At 34.8% G+C, this 12314-nt stretch overlaps 1 protein-coding gene across 1 annotated transcript; it reads right to left on the reverse strand.

Moving 5' to 3' along the window:
- Positions 1-8055: 8055 nt before the first annotated feature.
- On the reverse strand, positions 8056-11183 carry LOC111024215 (leucine-rich repeat extensin-like protein 4). The gene has a single exon (XM_022301857.2). The coding sequence runs from the start codon at positions 10911-10913 to the stop codon at positions 8733-8735; it is 2181 nt and encodes a 726-aa protein (XP_022157549.2). The 5' UTR covers positions 10914-11183; the 3' UTR covers positions 8056-8732.
- Positions 11184-12314: the final 1131 nt, after the last annotated feature.

The following is a 12314-nucleotide window of genomic DNA, read 5'->3' on the forward strand; positions in this document are numbered from 1 at the left end:
CAAATTGTCTGCCCAAACAAAAGCACCATATAGGCCATTATAATGACATACAAAGCCTAATGAGCTCAGCCCCATCCATCTAATTAGTAGGGTATAATTTGTAAACTATACACTCAAGAAAGAAATGATATTACCGTAGATCGAATACCACTTTCAACTTTGATATCATACATATTAAATCTCAAGGAATAAGTGATATTATAGAAGTTCGGACACAAAACTTTCAGTTTTGATATCATGTTAAATCATTAATCAACCTAAAAACTTAAATTTATGAAATATGAGTAGGTTTAGTATTTTAGGTCATGTTTATCTCAAGGGAATTAGAATCAAGGAATTGGGAATCATTTTTTTTTCATTCATTTGATGATGTTTACTAAATTGTAGGAATGAAATCAAATGGTGGGATCCACCCCAAATTTGGCAATCGCATTTCCTAAAAATGGCCAATCACATTCTTATTTCTTATTCCGATCTTACACATTTATTACAATTCTTTGTTTCTCATATGTTAATGAGACCCATAACTTTTGAATTAATTGTTTTATACTTTTATTATTTTCTTTTCATTTATACTGCTAATGAAAATTTATACCACTTTTATTAGCTGTTGTGATTTTATTACAAAATTTTAATTTAACTTTGTTATTATTAATTGATATCAATAAATTTTTTAAAATATAATTCATTATTATTAATGATGGTTGTTCTAATAAAAAAAATATTTTAGTTGATGAAATTTTATTTTAATTATTAATATTAAATAAATTTTTATAATAAAAAATATTTACTAGTAATAAATTAAATTAAATTTTATTACTACTAATTAAAAAAAGATTAGTACAATAATGTATTTGTAATTAGCTTGCATATACTAGTAATAATTATATATCTAATTTCGATTTCAATTCCATACAGTTTCATTAAACAACATCAAATGAATTTTGTTTTCGATTTCAAAAATTTACTAGCAAACAACATCGAATAAATAACATTCTCATCCCAATTGATTTGATTTTGATTCATTTTCATTTCGATTCCTGGTAAACAAACACGACGTGAGAAATACAGACCCATTTGAGTTTGAGTTTGAGTTTGAGTTTGAATTTGAATTTTGAATATATATATTAAATAGAAAGATGGTAGAAATTAAAGAGGTTAAGCCGAAAAATAAGTGGGAGACAACTCAACTTTGGAACAAACACATCAATCATGAACACAACAACGTATTATCAAATATTCGTACCGATTGTCGCATCTCTTTTCCACTTTCTTATGCAATTGTCGGACTGTTCCGATCTGATTGTAGTCCGGAGTGCCCGACAATAGAGCTGGCGATTGATTTCAATCCCCAGATTTCCTCCGCTATTCTTTTCTACCACGTTTTCGTTACTCGAGATTTGACACTCTCTCCCTTTTGCTGAATACAAATAAGTTACCGAATAAGTTTCGGTCAGTACTCTGTAAATTATATTAGGGTCATGTGTGAGTGAAGTAGGGTTAAAAAATTAGGGTCATTTGAAAATTTCGGCTGATCCAATTCAAATAACATAATAAAAGAAAATAAAAATTATATTAGGTTGTGCCAACATGAACCTAGTTTAAATGAACAAGATATTACTTATCTTTTCATACCTTAACTTTACAAAATAGATTCGTGAATGTCACAACTGATAACTTATGTATTATTAGAAACTATATTGCAACGTGAAATTGTGGAGTTTGAATGCTTCAACACTTTTTGAAAAAAAACATTACAGATTAGAAATATTTTATAGATTAAATCAATTTATGTATTTTTTCTATTTGTTGAATGTACATGTCAATTTCTGTTATGCTCATTTGACTTGTAGTTGAATGTACTAAAAATCCAATTTCATTTTCACATGGACTCTCAATTTCATTTTCACATGGACTCTCCGGATTCAAGAACGAATATAGAGGATAGAGGGGTTTTCTTTTTCCTTTTCAGTTTTAATTAATGTAAATCTATTTATCTTAAGATAATATTAAAAAAATTAGTCTAATTCATTGAAGAAACATATTTTGCACTTTTCAAACTCAATTCTTTCCTGGGTATTTTTCCAAATCTAATCAATATTTATGCTAATTTATGTAACAAGCCTATAAATCAATGCATGTTATTGGGCTCTGAATTGGGCTATTAGGCATTTTCGATCAAAGCCCAATCCAGTGATCTGCTTAAGAGCATATCCGCATCAACGGCCCAAATACTTCTGATAGTGTAGGCCCATATATCAGATTCAAAATATCATCTAAATTCCGTTCTCAAGACCCCGTTTTTTTGCTTTCTTTCTTTCTTCTTATTATTATTATTTCAATTAGATTGTCTAATAAAAAATCGTTTATTTTCGGTAGTTTTTTAAAATATAGTTTCTAAAGATTAAAAAAAAAGGACTAAAATATTGTAACGGTCTTACAGGAGTAAATAAAACTACTTCCTTGTTACGTGGATGTGACGGGGATGTGATCACTTTCTTTTAATTGGCTTATTCTAAGAATGGTTGAAGTATATATCTTCCCCAAAAGATTATACGTTTGAATCTCCAACCCAACATATTATTTTTAATTTAAAAAATGTTTATTCTATATTTAATAAATAAATTTTATTGATTTTTTATCTATTTTTTAATATAAACATAATTCAACTCGTCACTACATTATTGTACCCCTACCCCTCTAATAGTTGAGGTTCAAATATCACCCGCCAAGTGTTAACTCAAAAAGGAAAAACTCCTTATGAATAGAGAGGTCGGCTTTCTCAATTTTAAAGAGTGAAAATGAAACAACAAAATGTGAACCAAGATGACTACCTCTCCATAACATACTAAATATCTTACAATTTCACGTGTGACACGAAAACCGTGAGTGCAATCGTGCAAGTAGGCAAATATTATTATTTCCCGACCAGAATAGACTCGTTAATAAATAAATCCTTTTGAATTTCATCTTTTTAAAAAAATCATCGGGTCAACAATATTTTCATTATAAGCCCTCTGGTCCCGTATTGATCGATATCGAGATTTTCATCAACAAAATCCGATCATGGAGTAGAGATTCATTGACCAAAGATGGTTGTGCCCAAGTTGTCTGATATCTTTAAAACATTCACATTATGTTGAAAAGGAACAACTACAACAACCTGGATATATTATAAAGTGGTGGTTCTTACTTGGTACATCAAAAGATTAGTAGTTGTTCACAATCGCAACTGCTCAATTATTTAGATCCCATGCAACCCTATATATTAATTGGACGGTTCTCTTTTTGTTGGATTTATATATGTGACAATTTTGCATACCTAACAACTTTAGGCCTTATTAATACTTTAATAATATAATTGCTCAAAAAATAAATAAATACATATGATTTCATATAATAAGCTAGACATCGACCGACGACCACAACGTTAACTATATATAGTTGTGAAAAAAGTCGGATTTAATGAAGTGGTTAAAAATCCCAATCTTTAGATTTTGTCTTGTGGATACATATTGTATGAGTTTTGTTAAATTTTGTTTTTGGTTATAAAGTTTGTTCAATATGAAATGAGATATAACAATGAGCATAACAATTTTTAAAATTTACTTGATTACTATATAAAGTCTAGCGAGGGTGAAGATTATTTAATGATTGAGAGCATAAAATGTGGATTCATATACATTTTAATGATTTGACTTATAAAAATATGTTCATAGCTTCCTCGCACATGATAATTATTTGAGACTTTCAACCTTGAAAAACAAAATGCATCTCTCTAAATCACTAATTGAAAATATAAAAATGCATAATGTGAAGCTTATAATAAAAAAAATCATATTTTAAGGAAACAAAAAGATTGATAACTTGTTTGGATAACTATTTTAAATAATAATAAGGTGTGTTTGAGTTTTTTTTAGGTATTTACATAAACAGCCTAAAATATATGTATTTATAAATATAGTAAATAGTTTCTAATAAAAGAAAAGCTTAAATGTAATAGAGACCATGTTAAGAAAAGTCAATTTAAGTTATACTCGAAAAAAAATGAAAAGTTGTGACATTTTTAAAAATACATATTAATTTTATGTTATGGAGTGAAATTTCTCCTATTTTTCTTTTTTTTCTACAATTTTATTTCTTAACAAAATCTTATTTTAGACCATCCGAAATGGTAACTCTCTCCAAGCTTATCTAAAACATAATTATGAAACAAATGCAAAAACATATTGAACTATTTTGAAACAATCTCTCAAAATGAAGTAAAAGAAAAAAAAAACCACAAATTTTCTTATGATAAGATTTTTTTTTTAAATATAACATGTTGGGTGGGGTTTCGAACTCACAATCTCTTGCTTGTACATATATTTCGATTATCGCTGAGTTATGTTCGCTTTGAAAATGAAAATTGTATAAATTTGAAAGGAATATAATGATTAAATGGAAGTTAAGAGTTGGAAATGAGGGATGGTGTAATGGGTAATGGGAAATGAAGTCAACCAAACAAACCAACCACCAAAGTAAGTGAAGGCCAAAAGAGAAAACAGGCCATGTGAAATACTCATTCATGGAGGTCCCATTTGCATTTAAAATCAAACCCTTTTTCCTTTGGTGGGGAATGCCTTTGCATTCTTACTTTTATTAACCATGCAACCACAACTACAACTCTCTCTTTTTCCGCTTCTTTTTTTTCCTAAACTTTCAAATTTATTTTATTTTAGTTTCTTAAGATTTTCAAAACTATTTTAGTGTTTGAATTTTTAAAAAATAACAAATTTTGTTCATGAAGTTTTCACGTCTGTTATAAATATTTTTTAGGCTTTTTTAGGCTGGATTGTTCGTATGAGTTTGTTGAGCTTTGATACTATATTAAAATTCATATAGTTTCATCGCAAAACCAATTGATAATGAGATGATTAGTCCATATATATTATAAACTTTGTTCGGTCTCTTGATCTTTTTGACGTGAGATCCTTAGCAAGAGTTAAATAACTAGTTTGAAAGTTTAAGGACAAAAATGGAACAAAGTGGGTATAAACTTTTTTTCCAAGTTTTTCCTTAATGATATAGCTGCAAGGTTAGAACTTCCAACTTTAAAAGGTTCATTGAACTATGTTCATGTCAGTCATTTTTAACTACTTTTTAGAATAATATAAATTTTAAATCAACAAGCCTCTATAATTAAATAAAACTCTTCGGTAATATATTTTCTAATAATGGAAATTTCAATGAACAAGGATAGAGTAAATAATGAGCTCATCTTTTAGGTATAGTAAAAAAATGGATAGGGTAGATAATGATGTCTCTTGTTTTCTCAAATTTTACTTTTCGGAATAATAGAACTTTTAATGAGAGTAAATAATTATCTCTCTCATCCCCATTTTCATAATCAAATATTGTTTTGGAATGCTAATAGAAATTTTCAATAATCAAATATTGTTTTGGAATGATAGAGAGTTTAATGGACAACACCATTGAATGAATAAATAATGATCTCTCTCATATATATATATTTTTTCAATTATCAAATATTGTTTTGGAATAATTGAAATTTTAATGAAGTAGCATAGAGCAAATAATGATGTTTATGAATAACATATATTTATAGTTTAATAATGAATGATAACAATGGAGTAGTTGCCAAGCATAATAATGGCATTGATTAATGCCCCCTATTATAACATTTGACCCACATGAATAATAAATATATAATTTTGCTGCAAATGTATCAAAGGGATTCTCTTTTATATATAGTTATTTCCATTATATTTCTTTACTTTTTTTTTTTTGTAGTTTTAGAAAGTGTTCTCTATTGGTTTCAAAGAATGTTTTTTCTATTTGTTTAATATAAAAAATATAGTAAAAACATACTTAGATAATTGTTTTTCGAAAAGTTTTTTTTTTCTATATAATATTTTTCCGCGAGTGAATTGTCTTTTCTTTTAGAAAAATTCTTTAAAAATCACGAATGTTATCCTTCAAGAAAGAAAAAGAAAAAGAAAAAGAAAAATCATGGATGTGTATAACTTAAATTTGTAAAGTCACCTGGTTCTCTCAAAAACAAAATTTGAAAATTGAAATAGAAACTCATTTCCCGATCACATAATTCAAGATTTTTAAATATTCTCGAAAAAACTGGTCTAAATAAAGTAGTTTTCTTTCTTCTTTCTCCTGTCTTCTCCTTTTTCATTTTCTTTACCTATTATAGATAATAATTTTGTTCCATTTTTAGTTTTTCAAAAATATGTTAATATATTCTTAAATATACCTTTCAGAAATATTTCTACAACTAACATACTAAAACCTTGCTAGATTTTAAACTAAAAAAATTATTATTATTAATAAAATTGGTTATAGGAATTGTAGGTTCAAATTCTTTCCTCACACTTATTGTAGTAAAAAGAATCTCAACTTTTTATTGAAATGACACTTTTTTTTAATTACTTATCCAATTGAGCGAGAGAAAAAAAAACCCTTGAATTGAAAAGATCGTAACTTAATCAGAACCGTCCAATTAGATCCGAACGGCTACTAAAATCATCTTCTTCTTTATTTTTCTTTAAAACCTCCAATTTCAGTGAAATTAAATGAAATTTATGAGTTTAAAATTTCTCATAAAGTGGAACGTCTTTTTATGCTCGAAGAAACACTCAACATCTGAAAATGGAGGGAAAAAGAGGAAAGGAAACCGAGTCCTGAGAGATATCTAATTCTAATACTGTAGCTTTTTGCATACCAGACGATGCAGAAATTGAATTTCTCTGTCTGGCACTTGAAAACGACGAGACCCAAGATTGGATAAACAAAAAGAGGGAATTGCGGCAATTAATTTCTCAGATCTGTCGGTTCCTTTCTTTCATCGATTCAATTCAAGTTGCAGAGAAATCGTAGGCCCATGGAATACGATCATCGCTTGTTTTGATAGAGCCTGTTCCATCAGAATCTAAACGAAGCTGCAGTGAACTAGATTTTTTTCTCGTTGTGGTCGCAAGTTGTTCGACAAAATGATCGACCGAATTAGGTTGATTTTTGTGTCGGCTGGCGAGTTCCCGACGCGAGCAGCGGATTGCGTATTTAGAGAGGGAAATCAGATGCCGGCGCCGGCAGCGATGAATGGATCTGGATATTCTCTATGGGCGGAAGGTGTTCGACGAAATTACCGAACGAAATTTGTTGATTTTGCCGTGCTCGCCGGTGAGTGGAACCAGCAGCATTGAATGGATCCTATGGAGTAGACTTGGGTGACGGTGAGATTTGGCGTACACGTCACTCTTTTCTTCCTCTCTCTCTCTCTAAATGGAAGGTAACATCTTTCTCTCTCTACCCATTCCTCAAAAAGTGAGAGTAAATTGAGAAAACAGCAAAAAATTCCACCAATCAAGGGGGAGTTAAAAATGATGCATTCTTGGTGAAAAGTTCGAAATGTTTGTTGCTTAGTGTGAACAAAGTTAAGCTGCCAACTTGCGCGTAGGACCAAAATTTTTCAAAAGCTCTGGACGAACGTGACAAAAAAAAAAAAGAACAGTTCAAATTTTCCCAAAAAGCCTGATGTAGTGGAAAACAGCGGCCAAATTCAAACATTAGAAGCTAGAAATTGGACTGCACATGGAAAGCCAATTCCTAAACATCATCTTCAACCATGGAATAAACCCTGCCAATTCTTTTTTGATTTAACCCCTCTAGAAAGACTTGAGAAATTTTAGGGGTAGGAAAATTCGGTTTGAGGGTAGAGAAAATGAGGGATTTTTCCATTATGTGATGATGATGAATGAGTTGAACTTTTTTGAGATGGAAAAGTTCTGCTTGGTCTACATCAAATTTCCAGAGTTTGTTCGAGGGTAGAAAAACCGGAGCTTTGCCTGTAACTTTGTGATGGTGAGGTGTAACTTTTTTTTTCTGGGCAAGAAAATTTCTAGTTTCTCGTGATCCAAACAGATTTCCATGGCAGATGGGGGTAGTGAAAAGGTGTAGTTTGATGGGAGAGCCTAATGAAAAAGATTCGCCCCAATTCACAAACTGGAACACAGAAATATGAAGATAAAGGGAAAAAAAACAGACAACAACAACATTGGACATGATATAATCTGAATTCAGACACTCTGATACAAGTAAATTGTTCATGATTATACTATTAAATTGGAAAACAAAAGTATAATAAAGAAAAAAATAACAGAAAAAATAGAAGGAAAAAAAAAAACCCACAAACCAGAAAGCAGCAAGCAGCAGAAACTGCTGCTTTCCCATTGTCGCTCTGAATTATAGTTCTTCAATTCATCCCTATACATACAATTTTTTTTTCTTCTTTGCTGAAAACATAAACATTCTCTGCACTTCTACTCTCTCTGCCATTTATTTCACAAATTCAAATATCCATAACAATTCAAACAAATAAGAGAAGAGAATTTCCCTCTTACCTTACACTCTCTGTGTATGCATAATAAAATGCCTTCTTTCTTTCTTTTTTTTTTCTTTTTTTTTCCAATTCTTTAAACAAGTAATGACGCTTTGTAAGAGAGAACAACATGGACATGGCCGCTTCTAACTTGCAGAAATAAATATAATCCTTAAAAGTCTTATTATTCTTCCTCAAAGAGCGATGAGCATTGCCCAAGGAGAAAAAATAATGGAGATTGGGAAATTTCAGTACATTGAAGAAGATAAAAGAGGCACGGTGTAAATTTCTCCTTCTGTGGGTTGAGGTAAGGTTAGAGGAGGAAAATTTCTCAAAAGAATCAATAGAAGGGTGGAGGTGGAGGAGAGGCATACGGAATTCCATAGATTGGTGGCAATGGGCCTTCGTATACAGGGGATGGTGGTGGGGATGCAGGCGGCGGCGGCGGTGGTGACTGCAACGGAGGAGGAGGTGAGTGATAAACTGGGGGAGGTGGTGGTGAAGGCGACGGCGGAGGTAGGTACTGGATGGGCGGCGGAGGTGACGGTGATGGTGGCGGTGGGGGTTCATGATACTCTATACATGGCGGCGGGGGAGGTGGGGGAGGCTCTATACACGGCGGCGGTGGGGGCGGTGAATAGACTGGTGGAGGAGGGGAATAGACAGGCGGAGGAGGCGGTGGAGATAGGTAAGGATAGATTGGCGGTGGAGGTGAATTTGGCGGAGGAGGTGGCGAGTGCGGCGGTGGTGGGGGAGAGTACAATGGTGGCGGTGGTGGAGAGTTTGGAGGCGGCGGTGAATTGTAGTAGTAAACAGGTGGGGGCGGAGAGAACAAGGGAGGGGGAGGTGGGGGAGAGTTTGGTGGTGGCGGTGGTGGTGAGGGTCGGACGCAATACACCGGCGCCGGTGGCGGTGGAGATGGAGGGGGAGGTGATGGCGGTGGGGGAGATGGTGGGGGTGGGGGCGGCGAGTAAACCGGCGGTGGTGGCGGTGGGGGAGATGGTGGTGGTGGTGACGGTGGAGGTGGGGGTGGAGAGTAAACGGGCGGTGGAGGGGAAGGCGGTGGTGGGGAAGGCGGTGGAGGGGGCGGCGGAGAAGGCGGTGGTGGAGATGGAGGAGGCGGCGGCGGAGAGTAAACTGGTGGTGGAGGGGGAGATGGTGCAGGTGGCGGCGGAGGGCGGGGTCGGTAAACGGGGTGTGAAGAGGAAATAGGTGGGGGAGGAGAGTAAACAGGTGGCGGCGGCGACGGCGACGGAACAACAACAGGCGGCGGAGAGGGCACCACCACAGGTGGGGACGGAGCAGCAAAACTAGGACATCCAAAAGAACTGCAATCCACAGGCTTAGACAAGAACGACTTACATTGTTTCTCCGACCTTTGAACCGGCCTCTCCGGAAAGCAGTTCCTCCGGTCATTGAAGTCCGGCAACGCCAGGCACGACGGCGGCTCTCCGGTGAAGAAGTTATACGAGTAAGTAAAGTTCTGAAGATTCGGCAATTTACAGATACTCTCTGGAATCTTCCCGGACAAGAAATTATGCGCCACATTCAGCTGCTCCAAGCTCACCATTCCGCCGATCGTCTCCGGCAGAGGGCCGAGGAACTCGTTGAAGCTCACATCAAACACCGTCAGATTCTTCAGAAACCCAATCTCCGACGGCAAACACGACCGGAACCCATTATTCATCAGAATAATCTCGTTCAACCTCGTCATATTCCCAATGCTCCCCGGAACACAGCCGTGGAATTTGTTGTTCGCCAGAACTATGACGGAAACCGGCGAGTTCCCGAAATTACCCGGCAAGTCAAACCGGAATCTGTTGTGGTTGATGAAAATGGCGTCCAAATCCTTGTCGAACAGCTCCTTAGGGACAGTTCCCTCGAACTCATTGAACCTCAGATCCAAAAACTTCAGCGCCGGAAGATCAAGAACCACCCGGGGAAACTTCCCGGCGAACCGATTGTTGCTCAGATCCAACTCGAAGAGGAGCTTCAAGTTCTTAAACTTGTGAGGAACAGTGCCGCAGAACCGATTGGAGTTTATATGGAACAATGCAAGATCTACAAGAAGACCGAGCTCCTCCGGCAAGTAACCGGCAATGTCGCCATGGTTGAGGTCGATTCCGGCGACGGTACGGATCGAGGAGTTATCCGGCGCCGGAGCGCAGAAAACCCCTTTGTAGCTACAGACATCAGATCCAACCCAATTTAGAGTGAGATTGAAAGGGTCAGAGAGAATCGCTTTCTTCCAAGCCTGTAATGCTATATAAGCATTTCTGATTCTGTCGTTCTCGAAGACGAGGGAAGGATCGACGGTGACCTCCTCGCCGCGGTCGCCGAATTCGTCTCTGTAATAGAGGAGCTGGCGCTGGCGGATGAAGTGGGCTTCTGCGTCAGTGAGGGCGCCGCCATGGCTGGAAATTTGAAGCTCTTCAGAAGCTGAAGAGAGGCACAGAAAAGTGCCGAGGAAGAAGACAATGCGGAGCAGACGACGGAAGTCGAAATGGGTCTCTCTCTTCATCTCACATGAGACATCTGATTCCAGAAATGCCACTTTATATTGCTTGCTTTCCACTTTCTTCTTCTTCGTCTTCTTCTTCTTTCTCTCGGAAGCTGATTTTGCAGAAAATGCTCAAAATCCCTTTGAGATCTAAGCTTCAAAATGTAGAGAGAGAGAAGAAGGGATAAAAGGGTTTGAGAGTGGAGCGGAGAGATAAAGGGAAGGAAGGGTTTGTTCTAGGGATTTTAGAGATGTGTGAGGGAGAAATAATACGGGAAAAAAGGGCCAGCTATATTACAGCTCAAAGCCCACCAGATTCTTTTTCTTTTTCCTTTTCTTTTATTCATTTATTTATTTTCCAATTATTCCTTTTTTCCCTTCTTAGAATTTATTCTCTTTTTCCCTCCTTTTATTTAATCTCTTCAACTAGTATATTTATTTTATTTTCATGCTTAAATTATTAAAAAAAATTCGTAATTTATCAACTTTTACTTTAAAATTCATTTCAATTTTTTTTGAGGTAAATTTCAATTAAAAAAATTCATTTCATTTCAATTATTATATCACTCATTTTTAAATAAATATTTAATAAGAATTTGATATAGACACAATTTTGTTTAAATTATTATTAATTGATGTTCAATTTCTTTATACTGGCCCATAATTACCACAACCAATAAATATTTTATTGAAAATTAAGAATCTAATTTTCAATTTTATTTAAATTATTATAAAATTAATGTGGTAGGAATTCAAAATAATTTTTATTACAATACCGTGTTAACTTTCATTGAGATAGGTTTAAAGGTTATTATTAAATTAGTGGTAATAAGTTATAATATTTTTCATATAAAGCTCATGGTGGAAATAATTTTATTTTTTTAATATCTGTTAGTGTCTTGACCAACTTATAGCACACCTCGACTAATTTTACGAGACAACTAATTGATTTTTTTTTTTGTTTGAATTGGTATACAATACGGTATGTTATAGTTGTGTTCTTATTCCTATTCCTCGTTCAACTTGATAAGCCAACGCTTGGAATAAACCATCAATGAAATTACAAAACTGCCCACATCATCTTAGGAAATTCAAGTTATGGCGTAGCATTACGAAAACTCTATTAATTAAACGAGAGTCGGTGGTGGTGCCGTCAGCCGGCGCGGAGTTGACCGGGAAAAAGACGTGTCCGGCGAGTTCCCCCGGCAGGCCGGCAATATCACGAGAAGTTGGTGTGATTTATCATGAGATATTAAGTTGTGGAGGAAATTTGTTCATATGTAGAGAGTAGAGAGTAGAGAGAGAGAGAGAGAGAGGGAGGGGCAGGAAGTAAATGAGGTGGGCGTCACGTTGGGTAAGGAATTTATATGAAAATACAAAAAATAATAAGAATAAAAGATAAAATAATAATAATAAATAAAT

The sequence above is a fragment of the Momordica charantia genome, assembly GCF_013281855.1.
Source record: "Momordica charantia cultivar OHB3-1 chromosome 8 unlocalized genomic scaffold, Mcharantia_2.0 BLBB01000008.1, whole genome shotgun sequence".
Classification (NCBI taxonomy): Eukaryota; Viridiplantae; Streptophyta; class Magnoliopsida; order Cucurbitales; family Cucurbitaceae; genus Momordica; species Momordica charantia.